The sequence below is a fragment of the Heterocephalus glaber genome, unplaced genomic scaffold (assembly GCF_053883595.1).
Source record: "Heterocephalus glaber isolate CG9 unplaced genomic scaffold, H.glaber_assembly_v1.0 deba00001532, whole genome shotgun sequence".
NCBI classification, from domain to species: domain Eukaryota; kingdom Metazoa; phylum Chordata; class Mammalia; order Rodentia; family Bathyergidae; genus Heterocephalus; species Heterocephalus glaber.
This window is the reverse complement of record NW_028258330.1, coordinates 27,869,876-27,890,365: the sequence shown is the minus strand read 5'-3', so window position 1 is coordinate 27,890,365 and position 20,490 is coordinate 27,869,876. Positions and strand designations below refer to the sequence as shown.

At 37.8% G+C, this 20,490-nt stretch overlaps 1 protein-coding gene across 8 annotated transcripts in view; it reads left to right on the top strand.

Moving 5' to 3' along the window:
* The window catches only part of Rbl1 (RB transcriptional corepressor like 1), a 70,147-nt gene that overhangs the window by 20,291 nt on the left and 29,366 nt on the right, over positions 1-20,490 (top strand). For all 8 annotated transcript variants that reach the window (XR_002390270.2, XR_002390269.2, XR_015442021.1 and 5 more), the window contains 6 exons: positions 5,329-5,515; positions 6,588-6,754; positions 10,872-10,984; positions 11,866-11,969; positions 16,308-16,445; positions 19,528-19,692. Coding sequence is in view for 4 of the 8 variants with exons in the window: in XM_087188964.1 (XP_087045090.1) it covers positions 5,329-5,515; positions 6,588-6,754; positions 10,872-10,984; positions 11,866-11,969; positions 16,308-16,445; positions 19,528-19,692 (874 nt within the window). In the remaining 4 variants the exon portion in view is untranslated. The remainder of the gene's footprint in view (positions 1-5,328; positions 5,516-6,587; positions 6,755-10,871; positions 10,985-11,865; positions 11,970-16,307; positions 16,446-19,527; positions 19,693-20,490) is intronic.

Genomic DNA, 20,490 nt, shown 5'->3' with positions numbered 1-20,490 from the left:
TTCCCTTCAACCCATTTTCCCCTACTTATTTACAAAAGCTTTGTGTCCATTTTTTTCTTCTGTGATCTTTTTTTTTCTTATCCCTTCCTTCCTCAGGCTGAGGAAAAAACCATCTATTCCAATTTTCTGCAGGATTTTTATCTTGAATGAGTGTTGAACATTCTCAAACACTTTTTCTGCATCTCTTGAAATGAACAATGGTTTTCGCCCTTAGCTCTGTTAATATGGCATATTACATTTATTGATTTGCATATGTTGAAGTTGAACCCTGCATCCCTGGGATAAGACCTGCTTGGTCATGGTGTTTAACCATGATGATTTGCTGCATTCTATTTGCCAGTATTTGATTGAGGATTTTTGTGTGTGTTCATTAGGGAGATTGTCCTGTAGTTCTCTTATTAGGTTAGATCCTTCTCTGGTTCTGGTATTAAGGTAATACTTGTATCCAGGAATGAATTTGGGAGTATTGCTTCCCTTTCCATTTCATTAAACAGTTTGAGAAGTAGTGGCATTAGGTCTTCTCTAAAGTTCTTGTAGAATTCAGCAATGAATCTGTCAGGGTCTGGGCTTTTCTTTGTTGGTAGGTTTTTAATGATGTCTTCAATTTCATTGACTGATACTGGTTTATTTACAGTTTTTATATCTTCTTGATTCAGCTTTGGTAATTCGTATATATCTAGGAATCTGTACATTTCTTCTGTGTTTTCCATCTTATTACAACACAGGTTCTTGAAGTAGGTGTTGATGATCTTCTGGATTTCTGCAGGATCTGTTGTAATTTCACCTTTTTCATTCCTATTGCATGGATTTGTGTCTTTCCTTTTTTTGATAAGGTTGGCTAAGGGTTTGTCAATTTTATTTAATCTTTCGAAGAACCAACTCTTCCATTTGTTGGTTCTTTGTATTTTTTCCTTAGTCTCCATTGCATTAATTTCTGCTCCAATCTTTATAACTTCCTCCCTTGTACAAGCTTTGGGGTTGACTTGCTCTTCTTTTTTCTAGGAGCTTGAGGTTAAACTTTAGGTTGTTTATTTGAGCTTGCTCTGTTTTTCTGAAATGAGAATTCACCGCTATAAATTTCCCTTCTGGACTGCTTTCATTGCATCCCATAAGTTCCAGTATATTGTATTGACATTGTTGTTTAATTGTAGAAACTCTGATTTCTTCTTTAGTTTCATCTGTGACCCATTGGTTTCTCAGGAGGATGTTGTTTAATTTTCAAGTGTTTATGAAGTTCTGTGGTTTCTTTTGGCATTAATTTCCAATTTCATTGCACTATGGTCTGATAATGTTCATGGGATAATTTCAATTCCTTTGGATTTACTTAAGCATGTTTTGTGAACTAGTATGTCATTTATTCTGGAGAACATCCCATATGCAGCTGAGAATATGTATTCTGATGTTGTGGGGTGGAACACTATAGACATCTACTAAGTGCATTTGTTGAAAAATTTGGTTCAGTTCTGATATTTCTTTGTTGATTTTTTTGTCTAGTTGATCTATTTGTGACAAGGGAGTATTGAGGTCCCTCATTACAGTTATTTTAGTGCTTATTTGATTTTTCATGTTCATTAATACTTTCATATAGCTGGGTGCACTGGTATTTGGTGCATATATATTTATGATTGTTATCTCTTCCTCTTTTGGATTGTTCCCTTTAGAAGGATATAGTGACCTTCTTAATCAGTCTTGGCCTTAAATGTACTCTGTCTACAAGTAGAATAGCTACCCCTTCTTTTTTCCAGGTTCTTGTGGCATGCAGTATTGTTTTCCATCCTTTGACTTTCATTTTGTGAATTGCTTTTTGAGTTAAATGTGTTTCTTGTATGCAGCATATTGTTGGATCTTGCTTCTTGATCCAATCTGCTAGTCTGTTTCTTTTGATTGGTGAATTGAGATCATTTCCTTTCATGCTTATAACTGATATGTATTGACTTATCCTTGTCATGTTATTTTCTTGTTGTTGGCTACCCTTTTTTCCCCCCTCTGTTTAATTGCTTACCTTCATGTTGGATTCATTGTGTTGAGGTTCATGGAGTTGGAATCCTTGTTATCTCTTTCTAGAATGTCCTTCAGAACATTTTGGAATGCTGGTTTGGTGGTCATGAATTTCTTCAGGTGTTCTTTGTCATGGAAGTATCTTATTTCTCCATCAAAGTTGGTTTTTTTTTGTGGTAGCGGGGATTGAACTCGGGACCTTGCACTTGCGCAGCAGGCACTGAACCACTGAGCTAAATCCCCGGCCCCCTCCATCAATTTTGAAAGATAGTTTTGCGGGGTACACAATCTGGGTTGGAGGTTGTTTTCTTTCAGGACTTGAAATACTTCACTCCAAGCTTGTCTTTACTTGATGGTTTGTGTTGAGAAGTCTGCTGTGATTCTGATGGGCTTTCCTTTTTATGTGATTTGTTTCTTTTCTCTTAACAGCTTTTAATATTCTGTTCTTGTGTTGATTTTCTGGAATCTTGACTATTTTATGCCTTGGTGTAGTTTTTTTTTTTGGTACCAGGGATTGAACTCAGGGCCTTGTGCTTTCAAGGCTGGCGTGGCCACTGAGCTAAATCCCTGGCCCTCAGTGGCATTTTTAATCATCTGGATATCTGTTTGAATCTGTTTTATGGATTCTATTTCATTCCTTTGTTGGAAATTCATGGTTTTCATCATTTTTCTATGCTCTTCTATTCTTTTTTTTTTAATTTGTGTCTGCTCTAGAGTCACTAGCCATGTCTTTCATTATGGTGAGATGGTGATCTCTGTAGTTTTTTGAGAAACTATTTCTGATTGGGTTTTTTTCTAGAGCATCATTCATCTGATGTCTTACGCTCACTATTCCCACTTCAGGGAGTGATAGTGGGTGGCTTTCAAATTTTTCTATCTCATTCCCCCTGGATTGGCCTTTGGCTAGCTGGAAGTCTGGGGTTGCATTTTGTAAGCAAGAGTGTCTTCTTATTTTCTTTTTTCTTAGTTTGATTCCTGAGTTAATGCTTATAAATTGCTTATGGCAAGTAGCTTTATTGCTAGTATGGAGAACCCTTAATAAATGACTACCTCTTAGAGATGTCGTCCAGGTATAGCTGGCATTTGGGTTTTGAGTCTGTTGCAAGATCTTACCTCTTCAATTTATTGGGATGACAAGTTGCTGCCTATTTGGCCTAGCCCCTGGTTCTTTGGCAGTGGCTTATAGCATTGTTTTTCTTATATTTTATTATTTCTTTTGTGGTACGGGGGATGGAACTCAGAACCTTGCACTTGCCAGGCAGCCGCAGTGCCACTGAGCTATATCCTTGGCCTGGTTTATAGCATTGTTTATGACCCTTAGGGAATCTCCATCTTTTTGTTTTGTTTTGTTTTGTTTTGCTACCAGGGATGAACTTGGGTCCTTGCACTTGCACAGCAGGCTGTGAAACCACTGAGCTAAATCCCAGGCCCTAGGCAATCTCCATCTTAGTATGCAAGGAAGAACAACTGATTAGAACGATTATGTCACCTTGGCTAACTAGTACATTCAGCAATAATAATAGCATCAAACATAGCCTAGAAAAATGACAAACTGTGATAACTGTTAATTTGCCATCTTTCACCATATGCACAAGATTTGTACTTATATAACAAAATCTAAGCTGGGGATTTAGCTCAGTGGTTCCGCCACCAGCCTCAAAAGCGCAAGGTTCCAAGTTCGATCCCCGGTACCAAAAACAAACAAACAAAAAATAATAGAGAAAATCTAAAACAAACCAGAGAATTGTATACAATAAATTTTCCCTCAATATGATAATTTTACCTTCAAGGGAGAAAGTTTAAAAGGGGTTAGAGGGAAAAAAATAGAGAAATACAAGAAGAGGAAGAGAGTAGAAGCAAGGCTAGAGAAAGGTATTGAAGTTTCAGAAACTTGTGAAAAAGACAAAGAAAGAAAAAGAATAAAAAGAACAGAACAACAAAAACAAGAACACTAGAAACAATGTTGACACTCATAAAAATAAGATCAAAGAACAAAAGAAAAGAAAGTAAAAATTTGAAAAAAGAAAAAGAATGTCCACTTCAGGGCATGTCTCTGCTGTCACTGGTAGAATAAGCAGACAGAACCCAGATCTGTGTTGATTTAGTCCCAGCAAGCCATCTGTAAATTTTTGGTGAGGTAGTGGATAATTCCAGCAAGCTTGCACTGTTAGTTCCACTAAAGTTCAGGCTGGTTTCTGGCTGTGAGGCTGGAGCCCAATTTTTTTTTTTTTTTTTTTTTGCTAGAGGGTTATACAGTGTGCCGTGTGAAACTTCATCATTTGGAGCACAGTTTTTTCAGCCTGCAACAGTCCATGTGCCTCTTGCCAGCTTGAACTCAGCTCCTTGACCTTCTGCTGACTTGAACGCAGTTTCACCTCACCCTGACACTAAGAGTTGCTAGATGGAGTCATCTCAAAGCTGCTCTGAGTTCCGTTGGCCTCTCTCCAAGATGGCTAACTAGCCAATCACCCTCTCCTGGGGAATGCCTGAACCTTAATAACTCACCAGTCAATGCAGTCTGCTCTGTCCACTGTTCCATTCCACTTCTGTGTTTCTCTGTGGAGGCCTCTGGGGTAACCATTAGTCACCATGTGTCTGCAGGTTCAAGCTGCCTCTCCTTTGCAGTGTGTCAGGGCTCAGGGAGAATGTGCTGCTTACCGCCTCCGTTTTCTGCATTGAGGTCTCTTTTTTCAATCTCCCAGTGAGCTTCAATTCTTCCTTCAGATCCTTGCTTGGCCTTGGGAATCCATTTACCTCCTTCTTATGTTCTTCATGTTGCTGTATTCCAGTGTTTGGATACCAAATGGAGAAGCTCTTTCTCTGGTAGTTACAATTCTGCCAACTTCCCAAAATTGTCCCCTACATTTGATTTTATATTCTTCTATTAATGAAATGTTAACAAATTCAGAATGCCCATATTTCAAAACCATGATTGTTTCCTCAGTGATCAGATACCATTTTATTTTACTGAATTAACTAAAACTACTTTTTAGATTAAATATGCATTCCATTTTCTCTTATTTTTTGAAATAATTTATTCCTGAGTGTGTGAATGTAAAGAATGTCCATTATCAGGTAGGAATCTCTGAAACTGAAGTTAATAAAAACTAGAAAACTGTTAGTTCTCCCAAGCCATGGGTTCAAGATTATCTTCAAGTCAAGATTAATTCATTGAATAACTTAGTTTTTTTCTAACAGCTTAAAATAATTCTCTGGGCTGGGGATTTAGCTCAGTGGTTCTGCCGCCTGCCTTGCAAACACAAGGTCCCAAGTTCGATCCCCGGTACCAAAAAAAAACCAAAATAACAAAAAAAATAATTCTGTTTGCAGCAAAGCAGTGAACAAGGAGTATGAAGAATATGTTCTAACTGTTGGTGACTTTGATGAGAGGATCTTTTTGGGAGCAGATGCAGAAGAGGAAATTGGAACGCCACGAAAATTCACTGGTGACACCCCATTAGGAAAACTGACAGCGCAAACTAATGTGGAGTGTAACCTTCAACAGCATTTCGAAAAAGTAATATTACCTAGCCTGGCCTCAATCTTTTTCTTACTCTGTGTGATTCTACTAACAGCAGAAGCATCTTTCAAGTTAAATCTTGAGTTTCTTCTACTAATTCATATTTCCCATGAAAGCCTTAAAAGGTAATTTTTAGAACTATGATATCAGCATTTTATTATGTTTCTTGCTGTTAATCATATTTTGGATCTGTTTCCCAGAACACCTGGGTTTATCATATATAACAGTATGTGTTTTTTGATGTAAAGAAGAATTTATGCCTTTTTACCATTCTTTCTTTGCTTCAACTACGCGTGTATTGTGTTGCTTTAAAATTTAGCTTGCATTATTACCCATTGCACAAACTATGCTCTTCTCTGACTGCTGCTATATACCTCCAGACTTGATTGATAATGGCCAAGACTTAATTCTGTATTTATGTGTGAAATGGGTTGTAGGATGAAGTCTAATTGAAAATTCACTGATCTAGAAGATTGAAAACCTAAGTTTTACTTCATTCTCTGTTATTAACTTTGTTAGTTTAAACAAATTTTTAAACTTTTCTGTTCATTTCCTCATATGTAATATAAAAATAGGTATATGTGACATTTCAAATGGAGTGTATGGGGGTGTGATACTAGAGATTCAACATAAAGCCTTGGAACTGAGCAGCATCCCAGCCTTTTTTATTTTTTATTTTGAGAGATGGTCTAAGGTGTCCAGGCTGGGCTCAAACTTGCAATCCTCGTGCCTCAGCCTCCCAAAGGGCTTGGATAACCGGTATGCTCAAATGAGTTTTATGAAGATGAAATGAGATCATAGTGTTTTGAAAAAGTATTGTTCAAATGTATAGATATTATGCTGTTGCTCAAAGTGTAGTGGGTCTCCAGAAAAGGATGAAAAACAACTCAGCAGTAAAGATAAATAGAGAATATGTTACATGTACTGAACTAAAGATATAAGAGGTTTCGGCACCTGCCTCACAAGCGCAAGGTCCCGAGTTTGATCCCCGGTACAAAAGAAAAAACAAAAAAGATATAATAAGAGGGAAGATAATTATTTAATATCATAGATTTTTGTTTTCCTGCAGAAAAGATCATTTGCACCTTCTACCCCACTGACAGGAAGAGGATATTTACGAGAAAAAGAAACAGTCATTACTCCTGTTGCTTCAGCCACCCAAAGTGTGAGCCGTTTACAGACTATTGTGGCTGGACTGAAAAATGCACCAAGTAAACAACTTACAAATATTTTTGAGTAAGTACTATACTGTTATTTTTATAAATGTATTTTTAAAATTAGATTCTTTATCACATTCTGTTTCGTTGTAGTCATAATCCTCTAGGTAGTAGATGTAGCAAGTCTTGCTATATCATTTCTATCATAAAGTAAGTTGACGTAAAATCAGTCATACCTATTAAAAATTATATAGATGAGGGCCAGGGATTTAGCTCAGTGGTTCCGACGCCTGCCTCGCAAGCACAAGGTCCCAAGTTCGATCCCCAGTACCAAAAAAAAAAAAAATTATATAGATGAGCCAAGTGTGGTAGCACATACCTATAATTCCAGCACTCGGGAGGCTGAGGCTGTTTGAGGCCAGCCTGAGCTCCATAGTGAGACCTTGTCTCCAAAAAAAAAAATTATATAGAGGGCCAAGTGTAGAGGTGTATGCCTATAATCCCAGCTACTTGGAGGATTGAGGAATAGCATTACAAGTTCAAGGCTAGTCAAGGATGGTTAACTTAGCAAGATCTTGTCTCAAAAAAAAATGTATAAGGGACTGATCAAATTATGTTATGTTCATGTGTGAATCTGCCAAAATGCAACTCATTAATCTATATAAAATGGATCAAGGTATAGTTGAGTGGTGGAGGCATAGATAAATAGATATAATTTTTATTTCACAAAATTAAAGACTTTCAAGTATATCTTAAAGATAATTTAGCTCTGACATTTCACTCTTCTTATTACCCCTGTGTCATGTATTTTTTATTTTTAGATTGACTTTGAATGGGCTCAATTTAATGTCATCAAAAGGGGAGACTGATTACGTATTGGTGGTATAGTTACAAAATGGAATTTTATGTAGTTCTGGTTTTGGGGGGTGGGTTTTTTGGTTTTTTTGGTACCGAAGACCGAACTCAGGACCTTGCACTTGTGAGGCAGGTGGCAGAACCACTGAACTAAATCCCTGGCCCTGTAGTTCTGTTTTAAAGAGGCATGTTTTCTGATAAAGATGGTGGAATGAAGCCACCAAATCTGGAGGCTTCACACTTTCTCATTTCAAAACATATTACAAAGTTATAGATCAGAGAACCTTTTTTCCTTATACCTAATGAAATAAGAGAATAGTAAACACTGACAAAAATATTGGGTGTGCCATCCTCAAGAAACAGTACTGGGGAGAGAGGTTATATTGATAAAATCTAGAGAATACTCATTTTCTCTAGATTTGGAGAGAAACAAATGGGCCTTCAGTAAGCAGAGGTGTAAAAATTCACAGAAACCTCCCCAAGTGAAAGTCCCTGTGTACTACCACCAGGATCTCAGCAGAACTATGAAAATCTGCTAGAGGCTACTATTTTCCAGGATTCTATTATAATCTGTGGCAGGAGCTTCATGAAACTAGAAAAGCCAGGTGTGGTGGCGCAAGCCTGTGATCCCAGCACTTAGGAGGCTGAGGCAGGGGGATTGCCACAAGCTCAAGGCCACTCTGAACTACCATGGCAAGACCTTGTCTCAAAAAACAAAAGCAAACAAAAACAAATGAAACTAGAAGACATCTCTGAGACTACTAGGTATAAGGAATTCTGGAATGGAGACATTTAACTAAATCTCAGAAGAGAAAGCAAAGCCCTAATCTTCCACAGAAGCTACACGTAGCATCAGCTGAGCTCTTCCCCATTCCCCAAACCTTCATTTATAGGAAAGTAGACAGAACAACCCCAGTCTCAAAACTAGCTCAGAAGATAGGTAAGTTGCAGGTAAGGTGGGAATACTGTCGTGAAGCTCTTCCTTAGCATTTGAGTAGACTGCTTTGTATTGTATACTCATTTAAGCATGGGTAAGTTGAAAAAAGTAGCAAGACAATTAATTATACAAACATTTTATAGCAATAAGAAAGGGAAGGAAGGAAGCAAGTGTAGAATACAAAAGGTAAAGAACCCAGATGAAAATAAATGAGGGGACATCTCACATTCATGGATTTAAAGTCTTAATGTTAAGATATTTATTTTACACAAAATGATCTATAGATTCAAGTAATCTTTATCAAAATTCCACTGGCAGTTTTTGCAGGTACAGGAAAAAAAAACATTCTAACATTCATATGGAAACTCATAAGACCCTGAATAGCCAAAACAAAAAGAACAGCAAAGCTGGAAGCTTCACACTTGCTCATTTAAAGCATGTTACAAAGTTACAGTAGTCAAACAGGAGAGTATTGACAGACAAATCTGTAAACCAGGGCAGGGAGCACAGAAATAAACCCTCATGAAGCACAAGGTCCGGAGTTCGATCCCCGGTACCAAAAATAAAAAGAAATAAGCCCTCATGTATACAGTCAAGTGATCTTTGACAAGGATACCAACACTATATGATGGAGAAAGAATAGTTTTTTCAATAAATGGCACTGCAAAAACAATGTCCACATGCAAAAGAATAAAGATATTAAACAGTATTTGAAAATTAATGAAAATGCATTAAAGACCTAAATGTAAGACCTGAAACTATAAAACTTATAGAAGAAAACACAAGGGGAATGCTTTATAACATTCAAATGTGCGGTGATATCTTGAATATGATACCAAATACAAGTAACAAAATAAAAAATAGGCAAATGAGGGCCAGGGATTTAGCTCAGTGGTACCACCACCTGCTTTGCAAATGCAGGGTCCTGAGTTCAATCTCTGGTACCAAGAAGAAAAAAAAAAGGCAAATGAGACCACTTAAAACTTAAAAACTAGCTGGGTGTGGTGGCAAACACTTGTAATTCCACTACTTGGGAGGCTGAGGGAGGAGGATCACTGTGAGTTTGAGGCCATCCTGTGTTTCATAGTTGAGTTTAAGGCTAACCTGAACTATATAGCAAGACCCTGTCCCAATCTCCCCCGCATTGAATGGAGTCACACTATGTCAGATAAGGAGTTATGATTGGAATGCATAAAGAATTCATACAGCAAGGGCTGGGGATTTAGCTCAGTGGTTCCACCGCCTGCCTTGCAAGTGCAAGGTCCCGAGTTCGATCCCCAGTACCAAAAAAAAACAAAAAAATAACCCCAAAGAATTCATATAGCTCAATAACAAAAAACAATCTAATTAAAAATATGTAAAGAATTCAAATAGATATTTCTCTAGAGGAGATAAACAAATGGCCAATAAGCATATGAAAAAATACTGAACATCCATCAGGAAAATGCAGTCAAACCCACAATGAGAAATCACCTCAAATCCATTAGGATGGCCACTGTCTCCCCACTACCACCAAAAATGAAAACAAAGTAGCAAGTGATGGTGAGGATGTAGGGAAATTAGAACCCTTGGGAATTCTTGGTAGGATTGTAAAATGATAACAACCATTATGGAAAACAGTATCAAGTTTCCTCAAAAAGGAAAGAAAAAGTAAAAGTGGGACTACCATATGACCTTGCAATACTACTTCTGGAAACATATCCAAAAGAATCGAAAATAGGATTTTAAAGAGATATTTGTACACCATATCCACTGCAGCATTTTTTTTTTTTTGGTACCGGGGATCAAACTCGGGTCCTTGCGCATGCGAGGCAGGTGGCAGAACCACTGAGCTAAATCCCCAGCATGCAGCATTATTTATAATAGCCAAGATGTGCAGCAACCAAAATATTTATGGATGGATGAATAAAAAAACAGTGTACGTATACCAGTCATGGTGAACCTTTTAAAAGTTGAGTGCCCAAACTGCAACCCCAAACCCACTTATTTGTCGCTAAGTGCCAACACTGCAGGTAAACCTGCATACTGAGGTTTTAATTTAGAAAAAACACCTCATACATTGCTACAACACAAATGAACTTTTAATACATTATCCTAAGTGAAATAAGTAAATGACAAAAAGACATTACATGATTCCATTTATATGAGGTTTATTCCATTTATGAGGTATGTAAAGTAGTCAAATTCATAAAAACAAAAATTCTTTAATATATAAAAATATATAATTATTTTATGTGAAATTCATATCTTTATGTTACTTTACATATGTAAAGTTCTGCTTACATTTGTAGGTTTTCAACAGAAAATAGAACTTTGACCAAAAAAACCAAACTAATTCTCAAAAGGAAAAATGTGGGTACCCTAGATTTTTTCCTAATAACTACACTCCTCTTGTACTTTGTAGATCTTGTATGCGGAATCCTATGGAAAACATTATGAAAATAGTGAAAGGAATTGGAGAGACTTTCTGCCAACGCTATACTCAATCAACAGATGAGCAGCCTGGATCTCACATAGGTAAGAAGACAAAACTAAAGTCGGCACAGGATTGAAAGTAAATAGATTGTTCCCAAAATTAGAAATTCAAATTTTTGTGCCTTTTTTTTGTTTTTTTAAACTAAAGATCACACTCAGGGCATCATGGATACCAGGCAAGCACTACCGTACTGCTAATCTAGACCCCAGTGCTTCTTTTGGTACCTTGTGCTTGCGAGGCAGGCATCGGCACCACCGAGCTAAATCCCTGGCCCTAGACCCCAGCTTTTAATGTACCAATTTAAGTTAAAGTTTTGTTCTTCTGTAAGACCGCTGTCCCTACCAAACGCCCCTCCCAGGGATCCCAGCGGTGCCTCTAGAATGTAAGGCCAAGAGCCTTACCAGATGCTCCAAGGAGCTGACTGTAGTGGAGCACACCCAGGGATCCCAGCGGTGCCTCCAGAATGTAAGACCAAGGGCCTTACCAAATGCTCCAAGGAGCTGACTGCAACGAAGGAAACAGCGGACGGCACTCCCAAAGCAAAGTAGCTTAGAGAGGCGTCAGTCCAGAGTCGAGGCTCTTTTTATAGGGGCTTACAGGGAAGTTAACAGGTGAAATTTACAGAAGAAGGAACAAAGGTTAGTGGTTTTACATTTGTATGTTAATTAGCCTGACATGTACTGATAGTCAGCAGATGCTTTGTAGATTGTTCTATAGATAGTGGTGGGGAACAAAGAGTTAGATAATTACGGCTGATACAGATCTTATCTAGTGTCCTGGAACTAAGAAGCATCTTTATCTATTTACTCACTTTCAGTCACAGTTGGGGCTAGGGGAGTTTTATGATTACCGAGTTATGCAGTCCTACATTTCAATCCTTACTAGATTTAATAGCATGTGCTTTTTCTTTATTTCCTTTTAGACTTTGCTATAAACAGATTAAAATTGGCAGAAATTTTGTATTATAAAATACTAGAGACTGTAATGGCTCAGGAAGCACGAAGACTTCATGGAATGGACATGTCAGTAAGTAAATCCATGCCACCCTGCCAGCCACTGACAAGATCCAGAAGTTCTAGCCTGGAAGCAGTGCTTTGAGAAACTCTAATAGAGTATTATGGAGGTCAGCAGTTTATGGTAAACTTGGCCAACATGACATTTTAACTCACTTTAGTTGATTTGGCACATCTAAGGTTAACCTTGTCTAGGCAGAAATGTGAAATATTGTATGTAAAAGTCATCTTCAGTATACTGTCAGTGTTCTTTTAGATTTTGGTTTTTGTTTTTGACTTTTGTCTTTCATTTCCAAGTAGTAACAACAAATCTCCTTCAACTATTAAGCTGATAATTAAGATATTTATGTTCATACCTCCTAGAGTTTTTTGGATTATAAGTGGTGATCATTTTCCTTAAAAAAAAAAACAACTTTTTTCTTTGAACATTTAACTAATTATGACCACTCTCTCCAATAGCTGCATAAAAGAATTGTTCTATAAAGTTAAACCTTAGCATATGATCTTTCAGTCTTTCAGTCTAGTCTTTCTTCCCCCCTTCCCTTATATCCTTCTCTCTTGTGATTTACCTTGGTCTTTGCCTCCCCCCGCCCAGTACTGGGGATTGAACCCAATGCCTTCACATTGAGCTATATCCCTAGCCTTTTAAAGATTATTTTATTTCTTATTCTTTGCGGGGGGAGTGGTATGAGCTAAACCCAGGGCTTTCTGCACTGACTTATATCCCAAGCCCTTTTCTTATTTCTTGAGTCAAGGTTTCGCTAAGTTTCCCAGGATGGGCTTGAACCGATCCTTCTGCCCCAACTTCCCAGAGTGCTAGAATTACACATGTGCACCACTGTGCCCACCTACCCTAACATCTGTAGTACAGAGACCATGGTGGTATGCACCTATAATCTCAGCTACTTAGAAGGCTGAGACAGGATGATCACAAATTCACACTACTCCTGGGAAGCTTAGTAAGACTGTCTCAAAATAAAATTAGAAGGGCGGGGGACTTAGCTTAGTGTTAGAGCACTTGTCTAATGTGTAAGGCCTTGGTTTTAGTCCCCACTCTCACTCCCATATACACATCCCTACACACACAGTACAGGGAGATCCTTTATACCCTTTATGCATTTTCCCCACTGGTTACAATTTATACAATACAGTATCAAAACCAAGAAATTGACCCTGAAATAATGTGACTGGGCCTAGTGGTGCACACCTGTAATCCTAGTATTTAGGAGCCTGAAGCAGGAAGATTGCTGTGAGTTCAAGCCCAGCCTGGACTACACAGTAAGTCAGGCCCAGCCTGAACTACATAGACCCTGTCTCAAAAAAACAAAACAAAGTGCCGAGGATTTAGCTCAGTAGTGCCAGTGCCTTCCTCGTAAGCACAAGGTCCTGCATTCAATTCCCAATACCAAAATAAAAATAATAACAATGTTTATATCTCTTTAAAGTTGTGACATCTAACCACCACACAAGCAAGATACAGTGGTAGGGGAATAGGGTCTAAGACCCCCAGTTGATGTCTGAAACTGCAAGTGGTACCTAATCCTGTGTATGCCTTTTCCCTGCACAATTATAAAGTTTAATTAAGGCATAGTAAGAGATTAACAGCAATAACTAATACAATATAGAGTTAATTCCAACAATATACCATAATAAAAGTTAAATAAATTGTTGTCTATCTCTTAGATTATTGTACTTTCATCTTTTCACTTAAAGGAAGCACTTTATGATTTCTCATTAGCCTATGTAAATTGCCAGCATCACTATTGTTCTTCATGGCCATTATTAAATAAAATAAGGGTTACTTGAATACAAGTGCTGTAATACCCCTGTGACATGACTAGTAAACAGTAGCATATACAGTATGGATTACTCTAGACAGAGGGATGATTCACATCTGGAGAAGGGTGGAGTGGACAGCATGATGTTTCCTCACACTATTCAGAATAGCACACAATGTAAAGATTATGAAATGTTTATTTCTGGAATTTTCCAAAAATTTTCAGATTAAGGTTAATTGTGGACAAATGAAAACTCAGAAAATATAACCACAGATAAGGGGGAATTACTGTACTACTGTATAGAACTAGTTTGTCACCACAGAGATCTCCCTTATTTTGTCTCCTTACACTCAAACACTGCCCTCAACCACTACTCTGTTTTCCATTTGTTGTTTTTTTGGTTTTGTTTTTATATTTTTAACCATCAAAAACCTCATGCATGCTACTTCATTGTGGTACATCTCCAACACATTGATTTTTTTAAATTCAGGTTAAACATATCTCCTCAAACTTTTTTTTTTTGGTACCAGGGATCAAACTTGGGACCTTGCATTTGCAAGGCAGGCGGCGGAACCACTGAGCTAAATCTCCGGCCCAATTGATTTTTAATTTTGAGACAGACTCTTGCTAAGTTGCCCAGACTGGGTTCTAGCTAACAGCTGTCCTCTCTTAGCCCCCTAAGTAGCTGGGATTTAAAGGTGTGTATCACCAAGCTTGGCCCACTTCTATAATTTTGTAGCACACTCTGTATGAATTCAGTTCTTTTAAATTTATTGAAGTTATTGCTCAAAATATGGTTTATCTTGATATTTTATAGACATTTGAAAAGGATGTATGTTATGCTATTCTTGGGTGGAATGTTATATAAATATCAGTTATATCTTGTTGGTTGATGGATTGTTGATTTCCATTTACTTTCTGATTTTCTTTCTTTCTATTCCTTTGTCTTTTTTATCTTAAGGATATTTACTTAAGTTTTCATCATCTAGACCTAATGAATGTGTTTTGTATTTGAGACAAGGTCTTCCTCTGTAGACCAAACTGGCCTGGAACTGGCTGTATAACTCACCTGGCCTTGAACTCAAAATCCTGTGTCAGCTTCCTGAGTGCTGGGATGATAGGCATGCATTTCTTTGATTTCTTTTTTTTTTTTTTAATTCCCTTTACCTACTGTGTCTCCTCTTTGACCTGTGTATTTCAGTTAGAAGTTTTCCTCAACTATTGGATTATTCTTGGTTGCCCACTTATGTTCGAATAAGGCACTAAAACTTTAATTCAGGAGTGTGCAAGAATAGGGATAAAAGTCCAGTGGCTTCAGATGATCAGATTGAATTAAGGACTCTTGCCTATTGATGTTTTATAGGCTTTTCTGAAATACTTTGATTTCTCCAAAACAGATCTTCTAAGCTCTTGCCTGACTCTTGATGTTGTAGAGCAGAACAAGAAAGGGAAATTTGATCTCATAGTTCAGTCTGCAGATTTTCACCAAAACCCTTTTCTTCTGTGCTTGATAATCTATAGCTCTGTCTCTGGTTCAGTTTCTCTAGAAAATAATTCAGACTCCTGTAGTGATAGACTGTAGGTCTGTCATTTGACCCTTTAGAGGTGGTTGGGTGGGACCTAAGGGGCTCTACCTTCTATATAGATTTTCATATCATGAATCACTCAGCCTCTGCCTTATCCCTAACTTCCATTCTGCCCATGCCCCCAGTTGCTCTATCTTCTCCAGAGTTCATGGGGTAAACTTAAGTGTTTCTCTACAGGCCCTTATATGTGAGTGTCCTCCTGTTTGCTGAGTAATTTATCATCTTTCCTCCTTGTTTCAGTAGTTTGTATTTACAAGTGCTCCTACTTTTATCCAGGATGGTCTTGAACTCTCTGTGTAACTCATGCTGGGCTCAAACTTGAAATCCTCCTGCCTCAGCCTCCCAAGGGCTGGTATTACCCACATGAGCCACCACACCCACCTGAGTTTCTTTTCTTATTACCTTTATTGATTTGGGATGATAGGTGACAAATATTATCTTTAAAACTGAAAACATATCAGATCTTAAATTCAGTGGTAAGAGAGGACTTTATCTTCTCAATAAAATATTTTTCTCTGAGTTTTTTTTTTACTTAGCTGTTACATTGCCTTCCATTTCAGCATTTTGACTAATAGACATTTATGCTGAGAGAACAGCTGTCACTCAGAAGAAAAAGAACCAATCCTAGTGCTTTTCTCTTGATGGAAATAATGATTATTTTATTATCTTTAGATTTCAAAGCAGATTGTTATATACACTTCATTTGAATGTAAGATCTACCACTGAACAAGATTAAATATAAGAAAACTTTACCAGTTTGAGATCTATTCTCCCCTCAGATGGTGCTGCGGATCAACTTAGAGCTTTGTGTATGTTAGACAAACACTGTACTACTGAGCTATATTCCCCCAGCCTGAGAACTCTGATAATCTGTCTCTGATAATATAGTTTGTACAGGTTTTTAAAAATCTTGTTAGAGTTTTCTTTGTAGAATGACAGACTAAAATTGCTGAGAAATATTAAACTATAGTCTTTTTCTTCCCCAAGGTTCTTTTAGAGCAAGATATATTTCATCGTTCTTTGATGGCTTGTTGTTTAGAAATTGTGCTTTTTGCCTATAGTTCACCACGTACTTTTCCTTGGATTATTGAAATTCTCAACTTACAGCCATTTTATTTTTATAAGGTGAGATGATAACAAAATTCTGTTATTATGTACTTCATATAAACATTATGTTTATCTTAGTGCTGAAGGAACACAGTCATGATGTCTACAAAAATATTTCCAGAGGTGTTCGAATGATATACACTCCTGTTAGGTGGAATCAAGGTAAAAGGAAAAGGGTGAGGGTGAGGGTGAGGGTATTGGTAAATGATGACAGTTTCACGCCTTCAGTTCTTTTTCCATGACTGACTTGTAAATGTGACCAGGTGCTGATTAACTTCAAATTTCTCATATTTATAAATGATCCTATTAAATAGATATAGACTGAAAAACAAAAATACTTTCTCCAAGGCGAAAGAAAAGGTCTAAAACTGATTATGGTGGTCAGGAGATGTATTTCAGTGGTAGAGCGCTTACCTAGCATTCTCGAGAGCCTGGGTTTAGTCTCAGCATTGCAAAAAAGAAATAGAGGAGGGGAAAAAAGGAGAAAAATAAACTGATTGTGGTGATGGTCTAGTTAATGAAGGGAGAACAGATCATGCTTCTTTCCCAAACTTGAGATAATTCAGTCTGACTTATCTTTTTTTTGCTAGAACTATTTTTATTAGCTTCTCTCTTACAAAACAGGCCATAAGTACTGAACTACATGATCACAATCAATAATAGTTAATGGTATCTAGTGTCCAAATGTAAGACTAATGCTACTGTTACATTTATTGGCATGTTTTAGTTCATACATTTAGCTATGCTAATTTTATTTATTTATTTATTTTTGTCTGGTACTGGGAATTGAACTCAGGACCTTGTGCTTGCCAGGTAGCCACAGTGCCACTGAGATACATCCCCAGCCCAACTATGCTAGTTTTAGATTACTGATGATAGAAATATTAATTTGAAGAATTAAATGTTTACACCTAAAATTTACCTGAATTAAAGTTGTAGAAAACATAGTCATTGGGAAGCTTATGTGTTTGAATTGTTGACTGTGATTAAAATATTTATAGGTGGGCGGGGGATTTAGCTCAGTGGTTCTGGCGCCTGCCTCGCAAGCACAAGGTCCTGAGGTCGATCCCCAGTACCAAAAAAAAAAAAATATTTGTAGGTTTCTTAGGAGAAATTGATTCTATATAGTGTACTTACTTTAATGTTGATATGTGTATTCACATTTTCCAATTGGGAAAAAGTCTAGTTTTAGCAGTTTGGCTTTGGTTTTGTTTCGTTTTTCCAGTGCTAAGGATTGGACCCAGGCCTTGTACGCTGTACCTTTGACCTATACTTGTAGTCTGACATCTTGTTTTTATTGTAACATTCTAACTTCTTTCACCGTGATATTGCCCAGAGTGGCAGTCCAGCCCCTGACTGAAGTGTAACAGTCAACAGTACTGGCCATCTGCAGCAGCTTCTTGAACACAGTGGCTAATGCAGTGCCAGTGACTCTGGGGTCATCTCTGAGACCCCTGTAGTTAGGTTCTAGTACCCTGCCCAGTATACGACACAGGCCTGAGAATAAAACACTAAGAGTCACAACTAGGAGAAACAGCAGGGAGCCAGGACGACCAATACCGGTGCAACCAACAAAGGCACTGCCAGTCCCAGGCACTGACTTTTTTTTTTGGTACCGGGGATTGAACTTGGTCCTTGGGCTTGCACAGCAGGCAGCGAAACCACTGAGTTAAATCCCTGGCCCCAGGCACTAACTTTTATCAGTAATCAATTGGGGTAAAGGCAAGCCATGTACAATTTCTATGGAAATTAATGGAAACAAGGCTCATAAAGGACAAGACAGAGCATTCTTGAATTAGGAACAGAATAAACTATATGGTTGTAATTAGAACATTGTCCTTCTGGTCAGAAGGTTTTAGTTGTGAGAGTGGAATTTAAGTGTGAGTTACTCTGACCTTGGCACGTAGCCTTAGGCCAGACTCATTTCTCAAAACAAGCCAACTGTGGGATTCTCTTTACAGCCTGCTTTGGGCATTATCAATGTTACGGTCCTGGGGCCAGGGATTTAGCTCAGTGGTTTCACCACGTGCCTTGCAAGGACAAGGTCCAGAGTTCAATCCTTGGTACCAAAAAAAAATTATGGTCCTCTGCAGAGGCATGAATGAGGCACACTTGCGCAAAGCCATAGCAGCCTGTCATCTTGAAAGGAACAATAAAGAACTTATAAACTTATAAACAATAAAGAACAATAAAGAACAATCATGTTTCTTCAGCATGACCTTTAGTAGCTACCTATCTCATTGGAGCACTTAATACCCAGACTGATAGGATACTGTAGTCCCTAGAGGCACAAATGCATTAAACCTAGTCAGTCTGCTTTTGCATCAATATAACCTTCAAAGTTTCATCCTTCAGGGATGGCATCAGAAAAAATAATCTCAGGGCCAGGGATTTAGCTCAGTGGTGCCACCGCCTGCTTTGCAAGCACAAGGTTCTGAGTTTGATCCCCGGTACAAAAAAAAAAAGAAGTAATCTCAGATTCTTTAATGTGTAGGAAAGAAATACGTCTCCTCCAGATACTTGAACTTTGTGTCCTTGATCAAAGGGGCCCAGCTTGGTGATGGGGATCCACTTTGTCCTCAACCTTGTCTCTATAAGATCGTTGACTTAAACCCCAAATGTTACTATGGAAGGCAACTCAGAAGTTGCGGTGGCTTTCCATTCCTGGGCCTCCTGGCCATCTCCTACACCAGAGTCATTCACCATTTGGTATTTATGCTGAAAAAACCACACCGTTAATTTTAAGTAGTTCATTCATTCTGTTCTTTAGAGAAATTGGGAGGGTTAATCTAGGATAGGGTAATAAGAACTGGACTAGAAACCCAGGCCCTGACTCTTGGGGTGTTTAACAATTTTTACTTATCATTGCCTCGGTTTTTTATGTATAAAATAAGACCAAAAAACCAGAAATGTATGTGAAAATGTTTTAAAGACCTTAAAAGCTGCTTTATAAATTAAAAGATACTAGCACATCACAAAATTATGGCTCAGAGATAACTTTGGTTCTGTTACAGTGAAACTGAAGCAAGTTATGCTTGAAAACTCAGACTAGAGCTCATTGTTTGAAACCACATTATCTTTTCAACTTTCTCCTCTCCAGGTTATTGAGGTGGTGATTCGCTCAGAGGAGGGACTCTCCAGGGACATGGTGAAACACCTGAACAGCATTGAAGAACAGATTTTAGAGAGTTTAGCATGGAGTCACAATTCTGCTCTGTGGGAAGCTCTCTTGGCTTCTGGAAACAAAATCCCTACCTGTGAAGAAGTGAGTAAGGGCAAGGCTAATAATCCAATGATTTCAAAAATCACAGCTTTCTTGTGCTATTATTCATGTACCATAAAATTCATCAGTTTAAAGTGTACAGTTCAGCAGATTCCAGTGTATAGATAGGTACAACTGTCAACACAATTTTAGAATGTATTCATTACCTCAGTGGGAAACCAACACCCTTTATTTTTTTATTTTTTTATTTATTTATTAAATTCTTTTATTGGCACATTGTAGGTATACAACACAATTACATTTCTCATTGGGAATTGTACCTTTACATAATGCATCTTGGTTCTTATTTTTTCCCCATTCCTAGCCCTCCCTTCACGCCCTCCACCCTTCCCTATTTACAAAGACTTTATTTCCATTTTTTCCATTTCTCAGCATTTTTTCTTTCCCTTCTTTCCTTTCCCCTGCCCCTCCCACTACCCCTACCCCTTTGGACCTTTTCTTCCTATTTTGCATTATCGATTATTCATTCTAATCATTGGTACATTTTAGGTATACAATATAATGACATTCATCATTGGAAATTTGCACCTTTACATAGTCTCTCTTGGTTCTTATTTTTCACCCTTGCCCAGCCCTCCCTTCAGCCCCTCCATTCCTCCCTGTTTACAAAGATTTTGTTCCTATTTTTCCATTTTCTCATATTAATCCCATTCCCTTCTATCCTTTCCCCTATCCCTCCCACTTCCTTTCCCTTTGCCCCTTTTCTTCCTATTTCACATTACCTATTATACATTTAGTCCTTATTTACACTTTCAGTTTCTCACACCAGAGAAACTATTC